Source organism: Phyllosticta capitalensis (genome assembly GCF_038381095.1).
Source record: "Phyllosticta capitalensis strain CBS 128856 chromosome Unknown BKA78scaffold_4, whole genome shotgun sequence".
NCBI classification, from domain to species: domain Eukaryota; kingdom Fungi; phylum Ascomycota; class Dothideomycetes; order Botryosphaeriales; family Phyllostictaceae; genus Phyllosticta; species Phyllosticta capitalensis.
This window is the reverse complement of record NW_027117442.1, coordinates 117,695-142,408: the sequence shown is the minus strand read 5'-3', so window position 1 is coordinate 142,408 and position 24,714 is coordinate 117,695. Positions and strand designations below refer to the sequence as shown.

Below are 24,714 nucleotides of genomic sequence, written 5' to 3'. Positions count from 1 at the left end.
GACCGGAGACGCTGGCGTCATGGCGGGAAAGCTTTGGTGGGGAAGCTCATCCGTCACGACTTTGTCATCAACAAACATCCATCGCAAGATTTGGCTCATCTCATCTTCTCATCTTATCTTGTGATACTCTCCAGCAATCGACTCGGTCTAATATGATCAAATGGCATCGAAAAGACTGGCAGGTAGGGATCGAACGAACCGTCGCGCTGCACCCGCCTGGCGGCATCTCCATACTTTGAAGGAAGCCTTGGCTCCATCCATCATTCGAATGGCGACTGCTTGGGATCAAAAGCAACACGTTTCTACGAGAAGTGATGCCTACGGTGAGAAGAGAAGCATTGAGAACAGGCACGACCAGCAGTTCCAAGAAAAGAGCATGGGAATTTTCCAACCTGCCCACACACACTTGACTCTGAAAAGGCCTCAACCAGCCATGAGTTCCCAGACTCCATCTCGAAACAATTCAACCCACGTCCGCGTCTCAATCTTCCCACCTCTTGATTTCTCCTTTCTTTCACTGCTCCTCCGACCCAAACGTCGCCGCCCACGGCTCGTACCCCGCGTCGAGGAAAATCTTCTGAATCTGGCGTCTCCGGACGCCGACGTTGCCGCCGTCGAACAGCGGCAGCACCATGGCGTCGTTGAGCAGCCTGGCAAAGGGCTGGTCGGTCGCGTACGAGGTGCTGGGGGGTGAGCCAGTGTCAGCAATGCGTGCATTTACGTCTCCAAGTCCGTCCTGGGTCCAAGAGAAAGAGGGGGAGAAACATACATGCCAACAGCCTTCATGGCATCAACGACGCTCTGCACCGCCGCCTCGCTGCTGTATATCTTTGCCTGGCACGCCAACTCCAACCGCTGCTCCCATACCCCAGGGCCGTTTTCCAGCGCATGCAGCGCCTTCCACGTCAACAGGCGCGCCGTCTCGCAGCGCATCTTGACATCTATCAGCAAGTCGGCCACGCTCTGCCGCTGCAGCACGGGGCCCCCGGCGCCGCCGCGGTCGTCCGCTTTGCAGAATTGGAGCGCCGCTTCGAACGCTGCCCGCATGATGCCCACGCCCATGGCGCCGACCAGCGCGGCGGACGTCCCGAAGACGCGCTCCACGACGGCTGCGCCCCGGCCTGGTGGGCACAGGACGTGGGATGCGGGCACGCGGAGAGAGGTGAAGCGGCTGTGGGGCCCGCTTGTTGAGCGAAAGCCGGCGAGGGAGGGGTCCGAGAGGACGCGGTAGGTGGAGGGGGGGTTGGCGTCGAGGATGGAGCGCGTGATGGCGAGGATGAGGATGTCGGCGGCGGGATCTCTCGAAGGGTCCAGTTTCTCTTCTTCCCTCGCCTTCTGCTCCCCCTCTTGTTTGCCGTTGCCATTGGTCTCGGAAAAGGACGACGGCGGCGGCCTCTCAACCCGCCGACACACCACACATTGCAGCTCGGCGCCCCTCCCGTCCCACCCGCCGCTGTTCGTCGTCCACATCTTGTCGCCGCTGACCACCCACTCGCCCCTCTCGTCGTCCAGCCACGCCGTCACGCCCAACCCGCTGCCGCCCCTCTCGAGCCAATTGGCCGTCCCGCGCGGCTCCGAGTGGACAAAACTGGCCAGGGGGGCCTCTCCTTCCTCTCTATTTCCCTCACCCTCTTTCCCCCCATCCCCTTCCAAGTCAGCCGCCAAAAACACCCCCAAACACCCCCTCATCAACTCCCTCACCCTACCCCCCTCCTCCCCCTCGCTCTCCTCAGCAACGACAAACAGCGGCGTCAACCCCAACCCCGTCCCCAGCAGCGTCAGCGCCGCCGACGGCTCGACGGCAAACAGCTCCTCAACCACAAGGGCGGCATCAACCAAACTCTCCGCCGTGCCGCCCAGCGCGCGCGGGATTTGCCCGCGCAGCAGCCCGGCGCGCGCCGCGGCGGCGTAGAGGGGGCGGGTCGAGGTGAAGCGGGCGGGCTGGGTGGAATGGTCTTTGTATTGCAAAGATGCGTTTTGCAGGTGCGTTTGCGCGAACGAGGCCGCGGCGCGACGCAGCGATTGCTGCGAGGGGGAGAGCGTGAAGTCGAGCATGTTTTCTTGCTTGCTGGTTGAGGGTTGGATTGGTGCGGGTGGGTGGGTGTGTTGGCGGAAGAGGTGGAGGAAGAAAGGAGAGATGCTCAGCTAGTAGGTAGCTAGCTAGCTAGCTAGGTACATGTAGCTAGGTAGCTGCGTGAATTGGGAGACGTGTGTGATATGGATTGGAGGACAATGTAGGAATATGTGCTGGAGTAGCAGCGAAGGCAAGGAAGGTAGGTTTTGTGGATAAGGTGGAATTGAGGTTTGTCGAAGCTGGCTGTAGACAGTCAGTCTGCGGAGAACATCTCCGCCATTCGCATCTCACATCATCCGCCCAGCCCTGCCTGATATGTATCCAGTGATAGCACAAGGCTGAGCTTGCTGCCCCACCCTACAGTACAGCACGCACGCGCAGATCTCGCCGAGCTCGGCAGCAACGCCAAACAACGACACGAGTCGGCAGGTTTCGGCAATTGACCAACGACTCTACCCAGGTACACATCTCAGACCACATACCTACCTATCTACACCGCAGCAGCGTGAGTGCAGCAGAAGTCGTAGACACCTACACACGGTAGTCTGTCTACATGTACCTTGCGCAACAAACAGGCAGGCCCTTAGGTTCCTTCCCCTTGCCCCCTTTCTGACTCACTCACTCACGACATGATCATGGATGAATGACATGAGTGTGTAAGTAATGGGAGAGGGAGGGAGGGAGAGAGGGAGGGAGGTAACCAAGGAAGTTGATGGGATGGATGGGATGGGCGAGGAAATGGTTCAGATCCCGCCCATATGTATTGAGGGTGATGTACATGGGTGGCAGCAGCTAGGCAGTGGAGAGATGATTCTGCCAGGCGGCAACGCCAAATGCTAGCGCACGCAGTGTTCTTGTCGGGCCCGGGTTGAGTCGCTTCGTGGCTTGCATGGATGTGTCATATGCCCGGGAAAGCCACGTGGGTTAGCTTCCCTTGTGGTCAGGGAGAAGGAGGGCCGAGTGAAATTTGTTAGTGAGAGTAAGAGGTAGGTGGTAGCAGCAGTGGTGGCAAGTGGTGACAGTAGGAGGAATCAGAACAACTTTCTTCGTTCGCTGTCTCTCTCGTCGTCGTCTTTCTCCACACGTCTCTCTCCAAGTCGTCTTTCTACACGCGCAAAAGCAAGCAAACACACGCAAAAGACGACAGAGAGACGCAGCAGCATCAAAAAGCAGGATTCCATCCCATAACTACCTTCCTTGGCCGTCATGCACCACCACACCCACTGCTGCTTCCCCCGTTCAAGCGTCCCCGAATCCTTTGACATCCCAGGTCCCCCCCAAGTCCCGTTTTATGTACCAACCGACCGCCCAACCGATTCCCGTCCAGCCAAACCACCCGATAAAACACCAGAAACCAGAAAACCCAGGAAATCCACCAACCCACTCCCAGACTTGATCAAAGAGGAAAAGGAAAAAACCAAAGAATTTTCAAGAAGTCAGAGCAGTCTTTCTTCTCTTGAGTTGAGGAAGGAAGAGGACGTAGGTAATAGTGGGCACAAGTCGACCATGTCCAAGGATAAGAGAGGGAGCGGAGAGAAAGATGTGGAAGCTTTAGCGATTAGGGAGAGGACCACCCGTAGCAGCAAGGGGCGGGTACTAAAGCCCATTGTCCGCGCACGAAAAGGCGCTGCCGTACGTCGCCTTCTTGTAGCCGTCGACAATGTCTTGGACCGAAGCCTGTTTTGGACCAATCATTAGCAGCCGTCTCAGAAAGCGCTTGATCAGGAGAAAGAGAGAGGCAGAGGAGGAAAGGTGGAGGAAAGATGGAAAAGGGAGCACCACTCACATAGGTACCAGCCGTTAAGAACAAAAAGCCAATGGCAATAAGAAAGACGTTGAACGCAGCGCCAACGGGGCCCTTCCAGCCGCGCATCTTCCAAAAGGCGTCGCCGTGGTCGGCCTTGCGCATGCGCAGATAGGCGACGCCCCAGAAGATGAAGCCGAAGAAGGAGTCGAAGAGGGAACTCATGAGGGAGAGCAGGTCCGAGAAGAAGGGGATGACCTCGGCGATGATGAAGGCCATGACCCACAGGCAGGCCAGGATGAGGGCCCACGACAGCCAGCCCACCACCGTGTGGTCGCCCATGTGGCGCGTGCCGGCGAAGAAGCGGAAGAAGACGAAGCGCGCGGAGACTGATGCGTACAGCACGCCCAGGAAGATGATGGTCGGGATCATGAAGCTGAACGACACCTTTTTGTACAGGTCGTTGCCCAGGCTGCCAAACGCCGGCGACGTCATGTACGCGTTGCCCGTGTATGCGTAGATGATGGCGCCCACCAGGCTGAAGGTGATGACCTCGGCAATCGTCACCGCCCACAGCGCCTTGGGGAAGTCGCGCGGGTTCTTCATCTCGGCGATGAAGCTGGGAATCGTGATTTGGCCAATAAAGGTGTAGCTGATGTTCATAAAGGCGTTCATGCCAAGAACGAAACTCGTGCCCTTGACGGGGATGGCGTGCACCTCGATGGGGCCGAGCGAAGGGTAGCCCGTCGGGTGGTCCTCGACGCCGGAAAAGATGGTGGCCAGCAGGACCGAAATGAAGGTGAAAAGGGCGGCGAACGTGGCCAGCTGGGCGAGGGTCGAAAAGGTGCGCGGGAGCGAGCAGAGCCACGAGATGACGGCCACGATGGCGGAGAAGCCGACGGTGCACAGGCTGTGGTTGGACATGGTGTTGAGGTACTTTGCGCCGACCAGGCAGTGCAGCCCTTGGATAAAGGTGTTGTTGAGCAGAAACATGACGGCCGTGAACCACCAGGCCCACTTGCCGCCAAACAGCATCTGGCCAATGTCGCAGACATCCTTAATTTCTGGGTGGCGGAGACAGAATTCCCTGGAAAGGTCAGATGGTGGACAGGAAAGGAAGCTCTATAGAGGGCACTGACCAGACTATCAGAGACGTGTAGAGCACCAGACCGGCCACGACAAGGGTCAGGATGATGCCGGGGACCAGACCGAGCACGGCATAAGAATTGGGAAAGGACATGATGGCCAAGCAAATGTACTCGGAAAAGAGCAGGGCGGCCGTCTGGGGTGGAATTAGTACAAACAATTCAAATTGATTCAGTCTTTTTCTGTACCTTTGGCCAGGAGCAGGTGCGGTACTTGATGGCATTGTCCGACTCGAGCTCAATCTGCTTGCCGACGCTGATGGTGCTCGACGTGTCCGAGTCAGGCGGCTGCTGGTCGCCATTGATGGGTTTGGCCACGGGACCGCCGATGCGGGCTCCCACGCGGCCGCGAGCAGCCTGGCTCTCAGCAATGTCGTCGTCTTCAAAGGCAGACTCGCCGGCGGCCAGCTTGGCCTTTGCGCGGGCGGCGGCGTCCATTTCTGATTTTTCTGGGGCGCGCTTGGACGAGGGCGAGTCGGGCGAGGTGGACGAGTTTGAGTTTTGGTTGTTGTTGGTGGTGGTGGAGCGAGAAGAGCCGAAGCCTAACGCCATTTTACCAGTCGAATGGCCTGAAGGAGAGGCGTGTAGTAAAAGGGTCTGCGACTCGAGGCCGTCGGCAGCATGAACAGCAGCTTCTAATAAAACTGTCGGGGTGGGAGGTCAGCGCGCAACGAGGGCAACCGCTCGTATACGTGCCGGGGGGAGGAGTGGAGTGGGCGAAGGTGAAGGCGGGCGAAGGCGAAGGCGAAGTGTGGGTCAGAAGAAAAGGTGAAGAAATGGGATGGATAGGCATTGGATTTAAACAGTCTACTGCTAGTGTGGTAGGGCGTTGGATGGCGTGCTAGGGTAGGGTGTGATTTGGCCAGCGAATGGCGGCCCAGGGAAGCACGATGGGGTCGTCAAACAAAGGTACATGTCCACTCCCGGTCCTGCACTGGAATGCCCGCCAGACTAAACGCATCTTCTTGACCTCTCCAGTGCGCCGCATTGGATTCTTCAAACCTCACCTGTGGATCGCCTCGCCTCCATACTGCCGGACTGGTGATGAATTCCTACATACATCATCCCACGTTTTGTTTCCTCTCTGCCTCACCCAAACTGTGCCGCTCTCACATCCTTTGCCGTCCCGACGTCACAATTGCAGGGACCCAGGCCCTTTTTCCCTCTCCTCTCTGCGCTGGCCAGCCCACACACATGCGTACCGCTTCGCAACAAGCAGCACCTCTGTCCGACAGCACTCGGGTACCTTGGGTATCCAAAGTGAGAGAGCCGCGGTAGGCTGGCTAGCCACAACCCGACAGACACTTACGACGGCGGCGCAGGCGGCGGCGGCGGCCCCCCCGAAAGACTGAAAGGCTGACCTGACCCACCTACCCACGGCTGGACCATCCATCGGTAGCCCGCCCCATGCCCCGGGAACTGCTGCATACCTCGACAGCTACACCATCGTCCATCCATCTTCTTCGTCCTTCCCGCTTCGGGCGCCCTGTCGCTACCTAGGTCGCCCGCCGTCGCGCGTCATATACCCCGTCCTCCCGTCTACTCCTGTCTGTCAGACGGCACAAGCGACAGATGTACAGTACTCTCGATCACTCGCGTCGTCGTCGTCGTAGAAGTTGTAGCAGCCACACATCATCGCTGTCGCATACAATAGATAGGTTGCGCCACCCATGCCGTCATTCGTCTGACGCCGAGCAAATCTTGCGGTGAACAAGCCTCAGCCGGGCAGGCTGATATGCGTCGCCAAATCTCTTATCTCTCTTGATTTTTTCCCCCAAGTCAGATTCAATATGTAGAGAGAGCAATGTCCGACTGTCATTGGGCATCCTCCAGACGTCATTCTCTAGCGCTGCCGTTGCACTCACTCCCTCGGCTCGTGAGAGGATACGCTACCGACCACTCCATCTCGGATCTTTGCGCTCGCTGCACCAAAGGCACCCCGCTGCCGGCAGCTGAGAACCACTACTACTGTCCAAGACAAAACGTTGCACCTACACGTGCACCCTTTTTCCTTTTTGCCTATTCTTCTGCCGCGCCTGCCTGCCTGCCTTTGCCTGCTGCTGCTACTGCTACTCCTCCGTCCCATGGTCGCCGCGCCATATGTCCGCAAAGGGTTTTAGATTGACCACTCTGTCCTGCTAGCGTGGCCTCTCGACCGATCATAATGGCCCTGCTGGCGACCAACCGCATTTCCTACTTGCTGCTCGCTTCCGTTTCAAAACTCCGTCCTTCCCGCCGTGCCACCTGTTTTGTTTTGGTTCCATCCGTCAAACCACCCCTATACCCTTTGCATGCTAGTCCGCCGCTCCGTCTGCGGAAATTCCATCACGCCTGCCAAGATCTGCTTCTGCTGCCAACTGCCGTATCCGCCTGCTCCTGGTCGTCGTCGCGATCGCCTCCCGGCCGGGCCTAGCCTAGTCCTCGTCTTCCTCGTCCACCACCCTCCGCCGCTTTGACCGCGAAGATGCCACGACCTCCTCTTCGTCGTCCTCGTCGTCGTCTGCGTGGCCTCTTTTGGGGCTTTCCCGCCGCCCGGACGGCCGGTGCGGCGCAATGCCCTCGTCAATGTCTTCTTCGTCATCAATCTCTGGCTCCTCGTCACTGCCGGCGATAAAGTCGTCCTCCTCGTCGTACTCGTCTTCCCTCGTTCTCCGGCGGCCTTGAAAGTCTTCGTCGTCGCTGTACTCGTCACGCCGGGCACGGCTCGGCTTGGACCGCCTGGCCCCTCCGTCTTCGTCGAGACCACCGTAGCCACTCCTGCTTCCTCCGTAGCCGCTGCTGCGGTGAAGTCCGCTTCGTCCAAATGCCCGGTTGTCCCTCTCGCGACGACGCTCTTCCTGACGTTCCTTGAGGCGCACTTGCTTTTCGCGCTCCTTTTCGGCCACTTCGGCCAGCCTCTTTCGCTCCTCGGGATCTTCTGACAGACTGAAGACTGTTGCGCCGACGCCCTGGCGCGCCTTGGCTGCCGCTGCCAAACTCTCCTGCAGCCTCTCCAACGCATCGTCCGACGCCCCTCGCGCCGGCATCAGAGTCAACCCAGCCGTGACTTTGTTGGTGACGCGCACCGTCTGCAGCGACGGATGTGGCGAGCAAAGGTAGGTGAACGAGTCTCGCGATGGGTCGTACGCGGTGGACCCAGCACGGCGGTCCTTGGCAGTCGGAACAGGCTTCGGGGCGTTGTGCTGAGGGGGCGCGAGTGGCTTTGCATCGAATTCGTACTGGTTTTGCGGATCGGCGCCGAGCTGGAGGGTGAGGGAGCCATCGGACCAACGCAGGACTCGGGCGTTGGACTGAATTTGGGACGGGTCGGAGGGTGAATGGCGCCAGCGGAGGGTCGTCTGCGCCGTCTTGTACGGAGAAAAGGTCGCGGAAGGGTCCTCTCCCTTTGAGTGGTGGTCTGTCGTCGGAGGCTGCCATTTCTCCAGGACGAAGCTCTTGGGCTCAAAAGCCATGAACTTGGGGACCTTGAGTAGGTAGAGCTGTGTCTGGGTTAGCCGGGCCATAGGCAGGCATTGCAGTGATTCCCACCTCGTTGTCGCTTGGCTGTGGCACGGGGTGTCGGGGTATGGAAATGTCCAAGAGCTTCTGCTCAGTGTCCTCCAGCTCCTGCTCGGGCTGGCTCTGGATGCGGTCGCGGCGGTCCACGTCGTCACCCGAGTCGAGCTCCTCGTCGTCCAGAGTGCGCTCCGCACTGGAGAAATTAGCTTGATCGCTTCTCCGAGTGTTGGGTGACGAACGCAATGGGGTCCTCGGCTTGGTCATCGCCGTCGTCTCCAAAGAGATCATCCTCGTCGCCAGCATCGGGCTCTTCGTCGCGGTGGCCGTTGGTCGCTGCCCTGCGCTTGGTCACGACGTTGTCGTCCTCATCTTCGTCGTCGTCGTTCTGGGAAACGGGCGGATTGGTGGAGTCGACGACGCCATTGGCTTCGACGTCGTCACCGAACAGGTCGCCGTTGTCAGAGGCAGCGTCGGACATGGTGTGGTGGATTGGTGTTGTAGAGACGCAGAGGCGCGCGTGGTTGGCGGACGCGCATGACGGAGCCAAGAAGACCAGACGGAACAACTTTGCGCCGAGCTGCCTGAGGCTCGAGGATGTTCTGGCTGGCGGGCGGCCTTCGCTCCCCTGACTGAAACGTTTGGGGAGAGGCAAGCCCTCGAACGCCTGGTCTACTCTACTCCTCTTCAACACCTCGATTCTCCCTCTTGACCGTCTTGCTCGACTCCAACTCCATCCAAACCCCCTCCGCCCACCTCGCCGTCCCCTCCTCCGTCTGCCAAGATTTCCGCCTTCGCTTCAATGGCGTCCTTCTTCTCCAGCGTGTAAGTTACTCCTGTGGTGGGCTCGCTTGGCATTCCTCGAAGCGCCCCCGTTTGCTGTTTGTGCACGCCGATGCTTCTTGTCGACGTTTGCGGGATCATTCTCCGCCGCCGTCGTGTTTCCTTATATCTTTACCATTATGCGCAGCACGTGGTCTGGCTGCCAATTGCTCCCTCTTGTTGTTCCGCTACCCGTGTCCTGATCCACCAATGTCACACTGCCCGCTCTTGAAACCCCAGCTGCTTCTCTCAGTCAACCTCACTTTTCCGCACAGTCTGGGCAGCTTCTCCGCATTGTTGACGTGATAACGCCCGCTCCTGGGCCCTCTTCTTGAGCCGCATCTTGGCACTTCCCTGAATCATTCAATCTCGCTGCTTGGGCAAAGCCTAAGACAACACTAAGCTAACGGATCATTCATTCAGCCGCCAGGGCTTTGGCGGACGCAAAGGCAACAGCAACCAGCAGCAACCTCCTCCGCCAAAAGGAAACAACTCTCCCACCACCTCCTACCAAAACTCTCCTCAGCAATCCTACCAGCCCGCGCCGGTGAACCAGTCTCCCGCCATGTCCGCCTCAGCCGCCAGTGAAGCCCACCATGACCAGACCTCGCATCAGTCCGGAACCCGCAAACCGCCCTACTTTTTCCGCGACGAGTACGCCAATCTCATCGTCAAGGGCAACTTCATGACGCTTGCCGCAAGACCAAAGATGGTCGACGAGGGCGAGTGGCTGGCCCACCAAGGTCAGTCAGGTGCTTGTATCAATTGCCAAGAAATCCCGCTGACTCTTCTTTTAGTTGTCGAGCAATACCGTCTCCTCGACGGCATGATTAGCATCATCAAGACGATTGATGAGCGGACCGGCCGTCCCATTTGCAACCCAGAGAGCTGTCCCACCATGTCGGCCGCGGGGTAAGTCCCGTGCTTCCGGTTTGCGTGCCCATTGCTAACAAGTACCTCTGCAGCCACACCTATACCTGGCTGGACAACAACAAGAAGCCCATCAAGATCCCCGCCTACCAGTACATCCAGCTGGTGCAAAAGTGGATCGTGGGCAAGATCAGCGACCAAAACCTGTTCCCGACGGACACGACGGCGGTGCTGAACCAAGCGGCCAGCGGCACGCCGTCCTCCTACGCATCCGGCGGACTCAACACGCCGGGAGCCAACACGCCGATCCCGGCGCCGCCGACGAGCATCAACGCGCCGCTCTCAGCGCTCTCGGGCAAGGAGTGGGTGGGCAAGCCGGTCGGCTTCCCGGAGCACTTCCTCAACGACATCAAGAGCATCTACCGGCAGATGATGCGGTGCTACGCGCACCTGTACCACGGACACTGGCTCGACCCCTTCTGGCACCTCAACGCCTACAAGGAGCTCAACACGTGCTTCATCCACTTTGTCAACGTCGGCCAGCAGTTCGACCTCATCTCCGACAAGGAGATGGAGCCCATGATGCCCCTCATCCAGCTGTGGCTGGCCAAGGGCCTCTTGCCCGCCAAGCAGCTCGACGACGCCCAGGCTCAGGCCCAGCCCGCTGCTGCTGCTGCCGCGGCGGCGCCATCTCAGGATGCCCAGCAGCAACAGCAGCCTGCCGCGGCCCCGCCGGCCCAGTCGTGAGCGCTGCCCCCTTGGTGGAGGTGCGCCGATGATGGTGGATTTAGAGCGCGAACTGGGTGTGCCCAGCCAGAAGAAGGCAGTAGAACGACGTCACGGTGCCCGGTGTCAATGGCGGAACGACATGGAATCAACTTTTTTTTTTCTCTTCTTTTCGGTTTGCAACGGCCTCTTCAATTGCATTTGCGTCCGTGGTGGACGTACGGATGGACAGACGGAGAAAGCACAGCAGCTCGGATAGAAGTGATGGCAGTCAGGCAAGGCAGGCGCAAAATGCAAAAAGAAAAAAGAAAACTGGATCAATTTCAAATTTCAATCTCATACTGAAAGACTGAATCTCTCGCCCTCTTTCCCGCGCCTGTATGAACTGGATCATGCATGATGCGTGTGTATACCATTCATTCCCTCGACGGCGCCACCTACCTAGCGATTGATGGATTCGCGTCGTCATTCGACCCAACAGCAAGCAGCTTCTTGGTCCGCGTGTCGGGACAAGTTGTTGTTCTCTCACCAGCCAGCGTGAACAGAAAAGCCCAGGCAGGCTGAGGAATGTCGTCTTTTTCTTTAATGTGACGGTGTGTTTCCTGTCTTGAGAGAGATTGATTCACAGTCCTGACTCCTAGGAGGGCGCTACTGCAACAACGGAATCCTAGAAAGGGGGAATGAGAGGAGACTGACTGAGTTGGTGCATTCGCTCGACGGTTGGCTGTTGACATGGCACCACCAACACGGCTTATGCGTCTTTCCAGCCGGCCAGCCAGCCAGCCAGCCAGTCGACCCATCACCCGATCACCCTACGGCTTTAGCATCAATCCACGTGGCACAAAGCTCGTCGGGGGGAAACTGAGGAACGGACGGAGAGCACAGGACACGTACAGGTTGAGATGGGTGGAGTGAAGTCTTGGTTGGGGATATGTAGTATATACACTTTGTATTTAGTTATTTACACGGAGAAAGATTTAGTAAATCAGACAACCGTCTATCCGTGCCTAGGTTCTGTGCCCAAGGTACATGATGGCGTGTCACTCGTTCGACTTTTCCGCCTTTGTGTGCCGTGCGTGGTTCGATGGCTATGGCGATGGGATGATGGGATGGTACATGTGGTGTGTCCTGTGAGTGTGTGGACGGGGAGACGACGGTGTTTTCTTGCCCCGTGTTAGGTGTCTGTCTCATTTCAAATGAGTCCAACCACTCACAGAACCATCTGTCGCTTGACTTGGGTTGGTCTGTTTCGTCTGCTCATCTCGTTCTTCGGGTGGATGCTGATTGCTGGCTTCTGTCTCCTTCTGCCACCACCAGCACTACTACCACCACCATCACGAGCGGTAGCAGCAGTAGCTCTACCCCCCTCGGCCTCCTCCCTTTGCACTGCCTACGCCATCGCCACTGCTACTGGTCCCCGCCGCCCCGTCTGGCTGCTCCGGCTCTTGCTCCCACTGCGGACTCCACACCTTGCGGACGTTTTGGTACAGCAGCCGGCGGCTCTTGGTCGACATCCATGCTTCGGCTTCCCAGGCTTTGATGGCTTCGCTTTCTGCTTCGGCGGAGGAGGGGGGAGTGGAGGAAGAGTCGGCCTTTGTTGCTGCGGTAGTGTCGAGATGATGATGATGGTGGTGGTGGTCTTGTTCCTGCAGCTGATTGTGCTCCTGCACAACATGTGTCGACGTCTCCTCCAGCCCCTCTCCCTCCTCATCCCACCACCTCGCGACGCCGTGCCGCCGCACCCTCTCCGCGTGCCTCCTCAACCACGCCTCCTCCTCGCGTTGCTCGGCCTCGGCCTCGCGGCCCTCTGTATGGACATCGCGCCAAGCGCGCCAATCGGCGGCCAGCTGCTGTCCCATATCCGCACGCAGGCGGTGATCATCGACGCGCAAGCTTTTCATGAGCATGGCGTCGCGACCGCCCTTGGCCAGGCGGGTGGCCAGGCGGCGGATGGGGATGGGCCGGTGGCCGCTGGTCGCAAACGCCTCGGCCACGACGTGCGCCGCCACGTCCGGCCGCGCGCACTTGTCGCAGAGCACCAGCATGTGCGCGTACGCTTCGATGTCGAGCGGCGCGAGCGGCGTCGGCGACGTGCGGATCGGTTTGCCCGCCGCGTCGAACGGCGACGTCGCGCCTCTTGCGGAGATGGGCGCCGTGGGCGCGGAGGCCCGCAGGTCTTGGATCTGCTGCCATACCATGACGCCGGCGGCCCAGTCGGCCTCTGCGGCCGTCGCGGCGAGAAAGTACGTGAGGCCGGCAATGTCGAAGGCCCAGCCGTCCTGCGTCAGGTGCGTGCAGAGCTCGATGGTGTCGGCCAGGCCGTAGAACTTGAGGTTGCCGACGATGATGCGCGAAAAGACCTTTGGCGTCGGAAACACCTTCTGGACCAGCTTGCCCGGCTGCGTCGGGTGCGGCACCACGCGGTTGTGCGTCTTGCGGGCCACCTTTTCGTTGCTCCAGTTTTGGTGCAGCAGCGGGTGCGCGAGGAAGAGGTAGCGCCGCTGCACCACCTGGACGGCGCCCGTCATCATGTTGATGAGGTTGGAGAAGTGGTTGGCGCGCTCCGTCCGCATGTAGTGGTTGAGGATGGCGCAGCAGGTGATTTCGTCGAAGCGTATGTACGTCTCCTCAAACGCCTGGATCACAAAGTCGACCAGCGTCGGCTGCTCCAGCCGCGTGAAGCCCAGAATCAGCGCGTTGCAAGTCGTGACATTGGGCGGTGCTGAGGACGTCAGCAGACTGTCGCAAATGTTCATGATGAGCATCTGCAGGCTGATTTCGCCGGAAAAGGCCTGTTCGAAGCAGTTGAAGATGTGGTGGTTCATCCGGTAACACTCGAGGTGGAACTCTCCGGTCGGATCCTGGCTGTAGTAGGGGTATTTGTTGTGGAATACTGGCGGAAACCTTGGAATCTCGTCCTGCCTCTCTCTTGGAGGCCAGATTGTGTCGTACCATTGGAAGGTGATGAGCAGCTCCATCCTACCCAGTTGCGTCAGGTTAGGATAGAAGATTTGGTGAAAGTGCACGGGAATGTTTCTGAGTCTCCTAATCTTCTCCTCGACCGTACGATGGACCCCCTTGTCTCCTTTTCGGACGCCCTCCTTGATTAACCGGAGCACCAGCTTCGCCATGGCAAGGTTGGTGGCTTGTATCTTTCGCCGCGTCCATCTACTCTTCAACCCCTTTCTTTTGAGTTCGTCAGAGGCATATATCGACTGGGGCGGCACGTTTTCGAGATCCAAATCACCTCCAGTGTTGTGTGGGACGGTCGACTTGTTGCGTGAGAGCATGGTGTACATGGTGGAGTCTTTCCACAACTCGAGCTCCTGCTCCGACATCCAACGATCTGTAGCAGCCTTTTCCCATGCCTCTTGCTCCGAGTCTTGCGAGCCGACGGCGGGCTCGGCGTCCGCCGAAGCGGCGTGCTCTCCAGCGCTCTTCTCGAGAATATCCCTGACTTTTGCCTTTTCTTGCGTCCATTTGATTATCATCTCGTTACACAAGGTCGGACGAGGAGGGCCCAGTTGCGGCGCGTCGACGCCCTCCTCGTCGTCGTTCGACTCTGCATTTTCGTCCAAGATCTTCAGCAGCCGCTCCTTCTCGTCGGCGCCCAAATTGCCCATCTTTTGGTCAATCGCCTTCTTCTGTTCTTCCAATTCGGCCTTGGCCTGGTCAATGGCCTGGTTCCACTGCTCCCTGCGCTGCTGCTTGACGTGGCCGTCCTCGAGCATTCCCCATCCAAACATGAAGGAGTATAGCAGCGTCGAGGTGGGGAAGAGGAGCGCGCGCCGGCCGGCCGGGCTGGCTGCCATGCGCCTGGCCAGCCCGATCGAGTAGGACCGGCATTGGGTGCCTCGGCATGTGCATTTCGCTCGTAACGTCCGGGGCCATGAGGTTCGCATAATCGGGGAAACATTCCCTTGGCTTGCAATGGCCCGGCAGACTGACGCAGGAGGAGGATGGACGTTGATTTGCGCGAGCAGGCGGTGCGGCCTGCAGCGGCTCTCAGAGGGGAGTTGGTATCCCGAAGGTGGGGGGCGCGGCGTTGGATGTTGTCGTGGTGTTTGATTTTTGGAAGACGAGGACGGAGCAGAGGCAGTGTGAACATTTCCAGCCCTGCACGGCGCCGATCACCAGTGGCGCACGGCCATGACATTTACCTGCAGCCAGCACCCCGCCTCTGTCGCATCACGTCTTTCGACAACCTTTCTGCTTCGACCAGAAACTGAGCACCATGTTGGCTCTCACCTTGACTGCCGAGCTCGAGGGGTTAGTATTAAATCACTCCCTCACCACCAGCCCTACCACCCCGTCTCTGACATCACCGGCAGCGTGACAGACCTCCGCCCCAACGACACGGCCGACAACCCCTTCTACTACACCCTCAAAGTCCAATGCACTTCCTGCCGCGAGACGCACCCCAACTGGGTGGGCGTGAGCCGCTTTGTACGCCACCGTCTCCTCCATAACGCCTGGACGCGCCAACGACAACAAGGCTGAGTCGCAGTAGGAGCAAAACGAAATCAGTGGCAGCAGAGGCGAGGCCAACTTTGTCTGGCGCTGCAAGAACTGCAAGGTGCGTCGCAGGCAAGCAAAGACGAGGCGTGGGAGCAGAGCAAGAGGTTGACCCCTACGGTCCATCCGCAGCGCGAACATTCCGCCTCCATCACCGCCGCGCCCGCCGTCTACCCGCAGAGCGAGCCGCCCAAGCGCCAGCACATTGTCACGTTTGACTGCCGCGGCCTGGAGTTTGTAGAGTTCAAGCCTGATGTGAGACGCCAGCCAGAGAACGTGTTGCGGCGTCGACGTCGGAAGCTGACGAGACTGCGCCAAATAGGGCGAATGGAGCGCAACGGGCCTCGAGTCGGGGACCAAATTCGACAGCATCGATCTTAGCGAGGGCGAGTGGTTCGACTACGACGAGAAGGCCAGCGAGGAGGTCAGCATCAAGGAGCTAAAGTGGGAGATTGTGAGGGCATGAGAGGGTGAACTCATTAATAGGTAAGCAAAAGGTTACGAGAGATGATCATGCCGGCGGTACAAATGACTGGCAGACCAAAGTGCAACGACCGTCCATGTTGCAGATGTTGGAGTAACGAGGGTGGCTCTGGTTGTTCGACCGTGCTTGCATGGGGGCGTTGTGGTGTAAGGGGGTTGGAAGGGGTAACACATTGACAAAGCAGCACCTGCTCAAATGGCAAAGAAAATCAAGTTCGTCACATTTCATCGCCCTACAGCCTCAAGTCCAATCGTACGGTTTGGCAATCCTACTTGTGCGGTACGCAGACAGGTAAGGGGTCGACAATTGCTCATCACTGCTCCTCCACAATACGAAGAATGTCTTGTAGAGCGATTTAGATCACGGTTCTAGGAGATCCGCAAACCCACATCTCGTCCCGCTCCGAAAGAGTTGACTACCACAATTCAGGGCAGCAGCAGAAAATAAACCAGACGAGCCTTTCATCGAAGACGTATTCAAATTGGTTGCCTCCCAACAGATAAACACCACACTCACCAAAACTCGAACTATGCCCTCGACCATCGAAATTGTGCCCTACATCTCTTCTTTCATCAACTATGTATCAAAAATGACCCCTCACTCACCCCGACTTTTTAACCTCTCAAATCTCGTCCTCCGCAGAATGAAGCAGCGCCATTCCCATTACCATTGTATCTCCACTTCTTTTACTAAAATCTAGTGACCTTAAAGAGGACCGCCTTCATGCAGACTGCTTCTCATCAACTCTCGCCGCACGTATCCCATTAATATCCTCTTCTAAAACCATGGTCAGACTCATCGCGAGTGCCACGGTTGGTTGGCCCTGTCATCGATACTTGATATTCTATATTTGCCATAAATACTCGAGCGGTAGGAGTCCGTGTGCTGCTTGTGACGCTTCCATGGACACCGGGGGAGTCTGCGATCTAATCACACGTGGGTAACGTTACTGAAAGGGGAATGGGTCATTGATGCCATTTGGAAAGATGAACAGGCTGATGGCTTGACTTCGTGGGTAGAGGGGAAGTTTTGATGTGGTTGTACTCCGTCTGCCTTCTTTGCTGTTCCGTTCACCATGTTCCAGTTAGCCACAATTCCTCCCGCCTCTTTCCCTCCACTCATCCCGCTCCGCCCCTCCCCTCCCTCCCCACTCTCCATCCGCCCGCCCACACAGGCGTCCCTCCCAAGACCCCGCCGAAAGCTAATCGCCTCAGGCATCCCACCTTTATGCAAGAAAGCAAGCACAGCCTCCCGCACACCTCGACCGACTCAGGCATTCTGACTTTGTTGACGAGACGGAATTCAGCCTATCGGCGAGCAGCCATGAGAATGTGCAGAAAGTGATGTGCAGAAAGAAGTATTTGAGCAAGATTTAAGAGTTTTGGGGGTGGAATAAGGACAAAGCCCTAGGCCGGGGGGCGTGGCGATGTGGAGGGCGAGTTGGGAGGAGGAAAGATGATGGTGTGGAATCGGTTGATTGTTTGTTTGCTTGACTGCTAGGCGCAGCAGTTGTAAGGACCTGCTAGGTACTGCCATCGCTTCGGCCCCTAGATGGGACCATTGCACCTGTCCATCGCCAGAGCAGCACCTTCACTCAACCGGCTAACCCCCTTCCTAAGACCGTCCTCAACCCATCTCCCTCCTGACTCCTCGCTCTCACCGAGCCCCGACCACCACCGCCACCTGTCCTCCGCACCCGTCGGCGCCGGCTACTTTGCCGGACAGGGGACCCCTCCAGAGCGGGAGAGGAGCGGGTGCGGGCGCGGGAGCCAATCGAATGGTCATGACTGGCTGTCTCGCTGACAAAGGGCGGCTCGCGAGCGAGCGGCTGTCTCCGTCGAGACTGATGATGACTGGCGCGATGCGGGCGGCCATGTGTCGTGTTGATGATGGAAAGGGGGCGCGGTTTGTTGATGTTGACGTCGACGTTTTGGATTTTCCGAAGACCTTTTCCGGGCGGCAGGTGGTAGAGAAGCGCTGGACGATTTGCGATGAGTGATTGTCGCTCGCTCGCCAGTGCGGGTATCGGCATCGATGACGCATCAGCACGACGCGACGGATAGACGTGCCGGTCGAGTGGATCTCGACCACGGGCAGCGAGCGGCTGCTGCGACAGACGGCTACTCTGCGTGTTTGGAGATCGAGTCGTGAAAACGAATGGACCAGTCATAGAAGCCTCATGTCTCTGACGGTCCCCTGGGAGAGTCGTTGCGGGGCTCCACACGGGGTCGTCCAGGGACCGACGCGTCATAGCGGTGGCTTGGGGACCTGAGAAAAAGCACTCATGGCGAGTGTTTGCGTGGTTCGAGCGTCGAGATCACGAGAGGAGGATGATGGATGCGCAGGCCAGCGTCATGATGCCTCGAAGCCAGAGGTCGCGAGTGCAGGTTCCGTCGACGGTGCAGGAGTGCTGCTCAAACAAGATTAGCTCTGTCCATTAACACTGACATATTCCCACACACCTTGTGAGCATGGGACTGAGACTTTGCTCCAACCTGACTGGCAGACGTCGAAGTCTCTTGAATGGCGGCAGCCTTGACGGCGGCCAGCTCTTCGGCTTCCAGCGTCAGGGCGAGTATCTCGTCATTATCCATGTCGTCCATCGAACGCGTGGCCTCCGACTCCGAAGGCGCGGCCGCCCACGAGCTCATGGCCTTGGTCACGTTGGGCGAGTCGCTCGAGGCCTCGAGGGACTGGAGGAAAGACGAAATGCGTCCGTTGATGACATCGCGCAGGCTGTCGGAAATGGCAACGGCCAGGGAAGGCTGCTGTCCTTGCTCGTGGTGGTCCATGATGAGTTGAAAACAGTAGTCGACTTGGCCGACAAAATGCAAGGCTGACGGTTTCGAAGAATAGACGGTAGTGGAATGGCTAGCCCACGGGAGAAGACGTTGGCCCAGTATTTAGGGGATGTTTTTGGTGCCTATTCAATATATTTGAACTAGGCCCTTTAGCCGTGTGACGAGCAGCTAGCTCTAGTCCTCACGTCAGAGGCGGATCCTAGCGGGGCCGGGGGACCAGCAGGGATGATTGCGGTGTACAATTACGAGTCGAACGACTTCTTGAGACGGCGGCTCTGCGTCAAGATGATGGGCTGCCATACATGTCAGTTTAGGTCGAGCACAACCGGTTTGAGACGTGGGTTTACCTCGGGAGGTGGGAGATTGTGACGTAAGAGTGGTGGTGTAGATGTGGAATGCAGTATAGAGATGGAATCTACTGAGTAGAGTAGCTGACGATGGAGATGTCTCAGTGCGGACGTGGAGGGCATTTGTAGGGCAGACACAGATGGCGCCAAGGGCCGTGGATGCTTTGAGTAAGGTTTGCCATGATGCAAGCGCAGGCATCCGGTAAGGCGCGGTCCGGAGAGACGTCTTGGGCAAGGCTCAGCGGGAGTGGCCGCATGGAACGAGGCAAGTCAATAAAGCGATGCAAAAAAGATTGCACGGCGCCTGTTGTGATCCAAAATTGCAATCACGCAATGTCGTGTTGTGATAGCGGCGGGGTCCAATCGTTGACCGACCAGAAGACGACATTGTCGGCCACAAGCACCGCATGCACGTCCATATAGAAGTAATGGTGAGTCCAGGCACGCAACCGGAGCTTTTTACCTTCCTTGCTGCTTGCGGTCTTGATGCTCTCCGAATAGCAACGGCCAAAGTTTGCAGCCGTAGCTTCAACCACCAGGTGACTCTTGTTGACGGGTTGCTGCAGACAAGACTTTTTGTATTTTTGCTTCTTTTCGCCTTCTTTTTTCGACTTTTGGCTCTCGCCTGCTCCCGTCGGCGTCCGTAGGCTCGTGACTCGCCTGCCGCAAGGGTCACTCGACCCACGAAGCAGCCAATCACACGTCTCTGGCCCCCAACCCCGCCTGTGCCTCTCTCCGGCAGTTGGATGCGGTTGTGGCCCCCTGCACACTGCTGGTGTTGATGTCTCTGACGCTGCATTCCTTCCCAATCCAGCAGTCCACGATGCTCCTCTGGCGGTGGTGGTCTGACGGCTCTGCCCTGCGGCCCCAACAATGCTGACTCTCACAAATGCAATCCTTCTTCTTCGATGCTCTCGCTGCTGGTGTTTGCCGGCTCCCGTCCACTGCTCTCGCGCCTCGTGTTCGCGGATTGCTCGGTGGTGCCGTGACCCGCGCTCCTACCTGTGCCATCTGTGCCATCACGAGGCGCAGTTGCATTTTCTGTAGTGGCATTCGTATCGCCGTGCATCTCGTCGCTTTGCTGAGTAGCTTCTCCATTTACCGACTCCTTTTGCTGCTGCGCCGCCGGGTCCTCAACCCACGGCATGCCTCTGCGCTCGACAACCTCCACCCTGAGCAGCTCGACGCGGCTCTCCATGCTCTGGATCGTCGCGTCATTCTCTTTGATGGCATCCGCGCAGTCGCCGTCGCCCTCGTCGGCAAAAGGCTGCAGTTGCAAGTTGGAGCGGCGCAGGTGGAACATTGAGTTGCGCAGCTCGGCGGCTTTGGCGTGCAAGGATGGGAGCGTGAGCTCAGTGATGGCTTCGGCGAAGCGCTCCAGCGAAATGGGCTGCGTTTCGGACGACATGGCGACTTTGAGGAGAGAGGTGTCGTTCAAACAAGCTTTTAAAGTGCCGTAGCTGCAGCACGACGACGGAGGGCCTGGAGTTTCGCACGAAGATCGACGTGGTGACGCGGCGGGAGCTGGCCGGTCGAGACGCGCGGTGATGCGGTGCCGTGGTGGGTGAGCTACAGATCAGATAGGGCTGGCTCCAAAATTTAGTTCCAACGTCATTCACGACCTCGACATCCACCACCCGCGCGTGGTATGCTCCAACCCTACCGCCTCCCTCCGCAATGAGCTATGCGTGGACCATAGCATGTAGGCCGTTTGCTGGGCTACGCCTGTCTGCCCTCCCGCCATGCGCAATTGCACGTAGCATCGCTGCCCGCAGCGCCAGCACCGCGTCATGCTGCTCGTCGACGACGCCTTCAGCGCTCAGGCTGCCACGGCTCCAATCACACAACCCAATCGCTCCGCCGCCTCTCCGATTTGTAGCATGTCGTTACTTTAGCACGACTCCCTCGGTTGCAAAGAAAGCGCGGAAGAGTAGCTCTCGAGCGGCGGCCGAGTCGGAAAATGCGAAATCGGAACAACCCAAGCAACCACAGCAAGACTCCAAGCAAGACCAAGAGACTGAGGAGGACACGCCTCTCCCATCCGGCGCCCTCTCCGACGCTCAAATAACCTCAATCTTCGGCCCTGACATCCCCGCCGCCCAAGGCAACGCCATCCTCCGTTCTCTGCACCACCGGCGCGTGACGGGCTCTCTGGTCGAAAAAGGCGTCCAATTCGACTACTTCCCCCCAGAAAAAGCTCTGAAAGGTCTCGAGTACCTCCGCGCAACGCACCCGCTAGACGAACAAGCCGCCGCCGCCGAGTACGCGGAGGCCGAGGCCGAGCGTCTTGAAAATGAGCTCGTGGAGCGCGCGCAGAAGGTGGGATTGTACAAAAAGGATCCGGTGTATGGGTACAGCGAGCTGGAGGCGCTGAGGGCGAGGAATGAAGCCGTCTATGAAGCGCAGCAGCAGCAAAAGAGGCGAGAGGAGGAACAGAAGGAGAAGGAGGCCATTGCGGCCGGCAAGTCGAGCGGCAAGGCGCTGGAGAAGTCCAAGGGCCGCTTTGAGCTCAGGAGACGTAAGGATTGTGCAAGGAATTTCCGATTGGGATGAGACTGATGCGTCGTGACAGCGCCCAAGAAGCCAGAGTCCGAGTTTACAAAGTACTATCGCGAGCGCGGCACCATCACCCACGATGCAGCGCCGCCGGAGATGAGCTACGTATGCTCTCCCTTCCCTCCCCATCCCTCCCATCCTAACATGTCCAGATCCGCCGCGTCGGCCCCAGCGTCCTGCTCTGCCTCGCCATCTGCACGCTCTGCTACCTCTTCGCGTCCACCTACACGCCCCCTAGCCGCACAGCGCGCATCTGGCCGGACACGCCTCCCGCGCTGTCAACCAACCTCTTCATCCTCAGCCTGAACCTGCTCGCCTTCCTCGCCTGGAAGGTCCCCCCCGCCTGGCGCACCATGAACAAGTACTTCATCATGACGCCCGGCTACCCGCACGCCGCCTCCATCCTCGGCTCCATCTTCAGCCACAGCGCGCCGGCGCACCTGCTCACCAACATGTTCCTGATGATGGTCTTCGGGCCCTACCTCCACGACCTGGTCGGCCGCGGCAACTACCTGGCCATCTTCGTCGGCGGCGGCGCCATCGGCGCAACCGCCTCCCTGCTACGGCACGCCGCAACCCCCCGCGGGTGGCTCACGTCCTCGCTGGGTGCCAGCGGCGCGCTCAACGCCGTCGTAGGCGCGTACTTCATCCTCGCCGACGCGGAGCGGCGCCGCGTGCCCTTCACCGACTACGAAGTGCCGCTGCAGGGCAAAGCCATCCTCGCAATCCTAGTACTATTCGAGCTGGTGGGCATGCGGCGCGCGAGCAACCGCGACCACGTGGCGCATCTGGCGGGCATGGCGACGGGGGCGGGCGCGGCGGTGCTGCTGCGGCGGCGCGTCGAGAGGGCGCGCGAGGAGAAGAACGCCAGGGGCGAGGAGACGGGGGCAGCGAGCGAGGGCGCCGCGATGGTTGCGCAGGCGCATCATGCGAAGGGCGATTTGATGGTCGATTGGGAGGCTATCAAGGCGAGGGTCCCGTATTGGATGGGTGGGACGAAGAGGTCGTAGATGTGTCGATGTGTAGAGAGTTGGGAGCACTGCTCAGGGGTTTGGCTTTTGTTGGCGATGGAAAGGCGGGTTTGTCCGGCTAGGTAGGTACCTGTGTCTAGCATCGGCTTTGTCCAAAAGTCTCCATCTCTCCTGATCAAAGGAAAAAGAATAAATGCATACAGTTCAATTCCTTCTTTCTGCGTGTGTCGTGCTCTGCGCAACTTGACACAGCAAAAAAGCATTTTCACCCACCTCTCCCACACTTCCACATTTCAACACATGATCCTAGACAGATAAAAATCTATTCGACACTGCATTCGCTCCTATCATATCCAGCTCTGTACTCTGCTCGCTCGCTCAACCACATCACAACAAAAACACGTTTCTCATCCACATTCCCCCTCCCTCCTTACAATCCAACCCCACCCGCCCTATTCAAACTGGCTCAAATCCAACGGCACACTGCTCCCCCTCCCTGCGCGATACTTCTTGGGGCCGCCCACAAACTCGCGCGGCTTGGGCAGCTGCGCGTCGTCCTGGAACTTCCAGCGGCCGTCGTGGATGCGCAGCATGCCCACACTGACTGTTCCGCTGCCGCCGCTCTTGCCGCCTGTCCCGCTGCCGCCGTTTGTTAGTGTGTACGCGCTGGGGTCCATCGTGGATGCGCGGGGCGGCGGGGGCGCTGTTGTAGTTGGGCTGCGCGAGGGTGATGCCGAAGGGGGCGGTGGGGGCGCCAGGGGCATCGTTGGCGCGTGCATAGGGGGTGGCGGGGGCGCGGCAGGGGGTGATTGCGCCTTGGGAGGAGACAATGGCGCTGGGGGCGCAGACGGCGGGGGCGGGGGAGGAGCGGCTGGAGAAGCTCCGCGCCCTCCAAAGGCATTGCGGGCCGCTTGCTCGGCGAGTGAAGGCGAATGTCCGTTTGTTGGCGGTGGAGGAGGGCCAGGGGGCGGCGGGGGAGTTGCGCGTGATGGCGGAGCGGGAGCTGATGATGGCGGAGGCGGCGGCGGTGCGGAGGGCGTTGCTGACGCTGGGCGAGTTGGAGGAGGCGGAGCGCCAATGTTGGACGGTTTGCGAGAAGAAGGGGGAGGAATTGGGGGCTTTTTGCCAACCGGCGGAGGAGGTTTTGGCTTCGAAACGGGCAGATCGTTGAGCGAGTGCGTTGATGTCGGACGGAGACTTCCTTTCAGAGCGGCGACGGCAGGGTTTGGCGGCGGTGGGGGAGCTCCTCCTGGGGGTCGTGGAGCGCTTGGAGGTTTGGGAGCTGCTCCAGATGGTGCTTTTGGTGCTGACCGCGCGCGCGTCGTCTCGGGATCTGACAAATATGGCGAACTGTTGCTGGCGCCAGTGTCTACGCCTCCACCTCCCGTCTTGCGTAGTTTTGGCATGCCCACGCCCGCAAAGAGCCCGCCTAATTGAGGCGCTCCACCAGACGCCGCTCCGCCACTATCAGACCGATCTCTTCCAGTGTCGCTGCTGCTTCTCGCCCTGTTGCCTGGAACTGGGGGTGCGAGTCCGCCCGGCGGCTTCGCCATGCCTGGCACAGGCGGAGCGCCTGCCGGTTTGGCAGCGGCTGGGCCATCGATGACTTTTCCAACCTGAGGTGCTGAGCGATCGTTGACTTGTGTCACTTTTTTCAATCGTGTTCCCTTCTCAATGTCGCCAAGTAGCGCTCCCTGTTGCGTCATCAGCCGCCGGTGTTTGCAGACATGGGAATACTGGACTCAACGACGCACCCTTCCTTTGGCGGCCTGAGCTGGTGGTCGTGAGGGCAAGTTTCCAGGCGGAGGAGGTGGTGGAGGGCCTCCGCTGAAGCCTGGCATTGGCGGAGGAGGTGGAGGGGGAGGCGCGGCGGGCATGGCGGAGAGGCCGCGAGGGCGGATAGAGTCGAGAGTGTGAGTCGGTAGTCTATTTGGGTGTCGGACTTGTAACGAGGGAAGAATGCCGCAGAGAGTGTTGGACGGTGGTTTTGGTTTGGAGTTGTTGGAGTTGACAAGTGAGCTAGGTTGCGAGAACGAGTGACATGGAAAGCACCACTGAGCCTCACCTCAGCCCGCCCAGCCGAGAGGCTGCCTGCCCTGTGGCTGATGACGGTGGCGCACGTTCCAAGGCAATCCCGCCAGCTCCCCGAGCTCCCCCCACGACT

The 24,714-nt window shown here is 59.0% G+C and overlaps 11 protein-coding genes across 11 annotated transcripts; 3 read left to right on the top strand and 8 right to left on the bottom strand.

The window, feature by feature from the left end:
* Nucleotides 1-65: 65 nt before the first annotated feature.
* BKA78DRAFT_280522 (acyl-CoA dehydrogenase/oxidase C-terminal) lies at nucleotides 66-2,466 on the bottom strand. Its single transcript, XM_066885615.1, has 4 exons — nucleotides 1,707-2,466; nucleotides 1,385-1,631; nucleotides 770-1,327; nucleotides 66-683 (listed from the first exon to the last, which is right to left on the bottom strand). The coding sequence occupies exons 1-4, from the start codon at nucleotides 2,053-2,055 to the stop codon at nucleotides 515-517; spliced, it is 1,323 nt and encodes a 440-aa protein (XP_066744972.1). The 5' UTR covers nucleotides 2,056-2,466; the 3' UTR covers nucleotides 66-514.
* A 1,204-nt stretch (nucleotides 2,467-3,670) lies between these two features.
* Nucleotides 3,671-5,401, bottom strand: BKA78DRAFT_249674 (N amino acid transport system protein; the record flags this gene model as incomplete). Its single annotated transcript, XM_066884497.1, has 4 exons — nucleotides 3,671-3,751; nucleotides 3,861-4,905; nucleotides 4,958-5,100; nucleotides 5,153-5,401. 4 exons carry the CDS (start codon nucleotides 5,399-5,401, stop codon nucleotides 3,671-3,673), a joined length of 1,518 nt encoding a protein of 505 aa, XP_066744971.1.
* Nucleotides 5,402-7,232: 1,831 nt separating this feature from the next.
* Nucleotides 7,233-8,961, bottom strand: BKA78DRAFT_109671 (Leo1-like protein-domain-containing protein). The gene is made up of 2 exons (XM_066882235.1): nucleotides 8,492-8,961; nucleotides 7,233-8,442 (listed from the first exon to the last, which is right to left on the bottom strand). Exons 1-2 carry the CDS (start codon nucleotides 8,762-8,764, stop codon nucleotides 7,378-7,380), a joined length of 1,338 nt encoding a protein of 445 aa, XP_066744970.1. The 5' UTR covers nucleotides 8,765-8,961; the 3' UTR covers nucleotides 7,233-7,377.
* An 884-nt stretch (nucleotides 8,962-9,845) lies between these two features.
* BKA78DRAFT_294281 (Mob1/phocein) lies at nucleotides 9,846-10,897 on the top strand (the record flags this gene model as incomplete). The annotated part of the gene is made up of 3 exons (XM_066886321.1): nucleotides 9,846-10,023; nucleotides 10,078-10,192; nucleotides 10,246-10,897. The coding sequence occupies 3 exons, from the start codon at nucleotides 9,846-9,848 to the stop codon at nucleotides 10,895-10,897; spliced, it is 945 nt and encodes a 314-aa protein (XP_066744969.1).
* A 987-nt stretch (nucleotides 10,898-11,884) lies between these two features.
* Nucleotides 11,885-14,957, bottom strand: BKA78DRAFT_109653 (uncharacterized protein). Its single transcript, XM_066882234.1, has 2 exons — nucleotides 12,091-14,957; nucleotides 11,885-12,039 (listed from the first exon to the last, which is right to left on the bottom strand). The coding sequence occupies exon 1, from the start codon at nucleotides 14,776-14,778 to the stop codon at nucleotides 12,235-12,237; it is 2,544 nt and encodes an 847-aa protein (XP_066744968.1). The 5' UTR covers nucleotides 14,779-14,957; the 3' UTR covers nucleotides 11,885-12,039; nucleotides 12,091-12,234.
* Nucleotides 14,958-15,074: 117 nt separating this feature from the next.
* On the top strand, nucleotides 15,075-16,102 carry BKA78DRAFT_310560 (uncharacterized protein). Its single transcript, XM_066888134.1, has 5 exons — nucleotides 15,075-15,145; nucleotides 15,208-15,322; nucleotides 15,387-15,452; nucleotides 15,524-15,646; nucleotides 15,714-16,102. Exons 1-5 carry the CDS (start codon nucleotides 15,111-15,113, stop codon nucleotides 15,855-15,857), a joined length of 483 nt encoding a protein of 160 aa, XP_066744967.1. The 5' UTR covers nucleotides 15,075-15,110; the 3' UTR covers nucleotides 15,858-16,102.
* A 1,242-nt stretch (nucleotides 16,103-17,344) lies between these two features.
* On the bottom strand, nucleotides 17,345-18,237 carry BKA78DRAFT_109617 (uncharacterized protein). The gene has a single exon (XM_066882233.1). It carries the CDS (start codon nucleotides 18,124-18,126, stop codon nucleotides 17,470-17,472), a length of 657 nt encoding a protein of 218 aa, XP_066744966.1. The 5' UTR covers nucleotides 18,127-18,237; the 3' UTR covers nucleotides 17,345-17,469.
* A 727-nt stretch (nucleotides 18,238-18,964) lies between these two features.
* Nucleotides 18,965-19,995, bottom strand: BKA78DRAFT_109433 (uncharacterized protein). Its single transcript, XM_066882231.1, has one exon. The coding sequence runs from the start codon at nucleotides 19,820-19,822 to the stop codon at nucleotides 19,262-19,264; it is 561 nt and encodes a 186-aa protein (XP_066744965.1). The 5' UTR covers nucleotides 19,823-19,995; the 3' UTR covers nucleotides 18,965-19,261.
* On the bottom strand, nucleotides 19,907-20,431 carry BKA78DRAFT_351572 (uncharacterized protein; the record flags this gene model as incomplete). Its single annotated transcript, XM_066891198.1, has 1 exon — nucleotides 19,907-20,431. The coding sequence occupies one exon, from the start codon at nucleotides 20,429-20,431 to the stop codon at nucleotides 19,907-19,909; it is 525 nt and encodes a 174-aa protein (XP_066744964.1).
* A 161-nt stretch (nucleotides 20,432-20,592) lies between these two features.
* BKA78DRAFT_109435 (uncharacterized protein) lies at nucleotides 20,593-22,796 on the top strand. The gene is made up of 3 exons (XM_066882232.1): nucleotides 20,593-21,541; nucleotides 21,596-21,684; nucleotides 21,732-22,796. Exons 1-3 carry the CDS (start codon nucleotides 20,701-20,703, stop codon nucleotides 22,587-22,589), a joined length of 1,788 nt encoding a protein of 595 aa, XP_066744963.1. The 5' UTR covers nucleotides 20,593-20,700; the 3' UTR covers nucleotides 22,590-22,796.
* A 206-nt stretch (nucleotides 22,797-23,002) lies between these two features.
* On the bottom strand, nucleotides 23,003-24,427 carry BKA78DRAFT_351570 (uncharacterized protein; the record flags this gene model as incomplete). The annotated part of the gene is made up of 2 exons (XM_066891197.1): nucleotides 23,003-24,244; nucleotides 24,305-24,427. The coding sequence occupies 2 exons, from the start codon at nucleotides 24,425-24,427 to the stop codon at nucleotides 23,003-23,005; spliced, it is 1,365 nt and encodes a 454-aa protein (XP_066744962.1).
* Nucleotides 24,428-24,714: the final 287 nt, after the last annotated feature.

What these genes read in the sequence shown, in the direction of transcription:
- BKA78DRAFT_109617 (XM_066882233.1), bottom strand. Translation starts at nt 18,126, where the DNA reads ATGACGCGTCGGTCCCTGGACGACCCCGTGTGGAGCCCCGCAACGACT.
- BKA78DRAFT_109435 (XM_066882232.1), top strand. Translation starts at nt 20,701, where the DNA reads ATGAGCTATGCGTGGACCATAGCATGTAGGCCGTTTGCTGGGCTACGC. An exon ending in CCGCTTTGAGCTCAGGAGAC is followed by an intron (nt 21,542 to 21,595) that starts GTAAGGATTGTG and finishes GCGTCGTGACAG; the next exon opens with CGCCCAAGAAGCCAGAGTCC. An exon ending in CGCCGCCGGAGATGAGCTAC is followed by an intron (nt 21,685 to 21,731) that starts GTATGCTCTCCC and finishes TAACATGTCCAG; the next exon opens with ATCCGCCGCGTCGGCCCCAG.
- BKA78DRAFT_109433 (XM_066882231.1), bottom strand. Translation starts at nt 19,822, where the DNA reads ATGCAGCGTCAGAGACATCAACACCAGCAGTGTGCAGGGGGCCACAAC.
- BKA78DRAFT_280522 (XM_066885615.1), bottom strand. Translation starts at nt 2,055, where the DNA reads ATGCTCGACTTCACGCTCTCCCCCTCGCAGCAATCGCTGCGTCGCGCC. An exon ending in GAGCGAGGGGGAGGAGGGGG is followed by an intron (nt 1,632 to 1,706) that starts GTAGGGTGAGGG and finishes ATGGGGGGAAAG; the next exon opens with AGGGTGAGGGAAATAGAGAG. An exon ending in GCCATGAAGGCTGTTGGCAT is followed by an intron (nt 684 to 769) that starts GTATGTTTCTCC and finishes CTCACCCCCCAG; the next exon opens with CACCTCGTACGCGACCGACC.
- BKA78DRAFT_310560 (XM_066888134.1), top strand. Translation starts at nt 15,111, where the DNA reads ATGTTGGCTCTCACCTTGACTGCCGAGCTCGAGGG. An exon ending in TTGACTGCCGAGCTCGAGGG is followed by an intron (nt 15,146 to 15,207) that starts GTTAGTATTAAA and finishes CATCACCGGCAG; the next exon opens with CGTGACAGACCTCCGCCCCA. An exon ending in GGGTGGGCGTGAGCCGCTTT is followed by an intron (nt 15,323 to 15,386) that starts GTACGCCACCGT and finishes GAGTCGCAGTAG; the next exon opens with GAGCAAAACGAAATCAGTGG.
- BKA78DRAFT_109653 (XM_066882234.1), bottom strand. Translation starts at nt 14,778, where the DNA reads ATGCGAACCTCATGGCCCCGGACGTTACGAGCGAAATGCACATGCCGA.
- BKA78DRAFT_109671 (XM_066882235.1), bottom strand. Translation starts at nt 8,764, where the DNA reads ATGCTGGCGACGAGGATGATCTCTTTGGAGACGACGGCGATGACCAAG. An exon ending in CACAGCCAAGCGACAACGAG is followed by an intron (nt 8,443 to 8,491) that starts GTGGGAATCACT and finishes ACCCAGACACAG; the next exon opens with CTCTACCTACTCAAGGTCCC.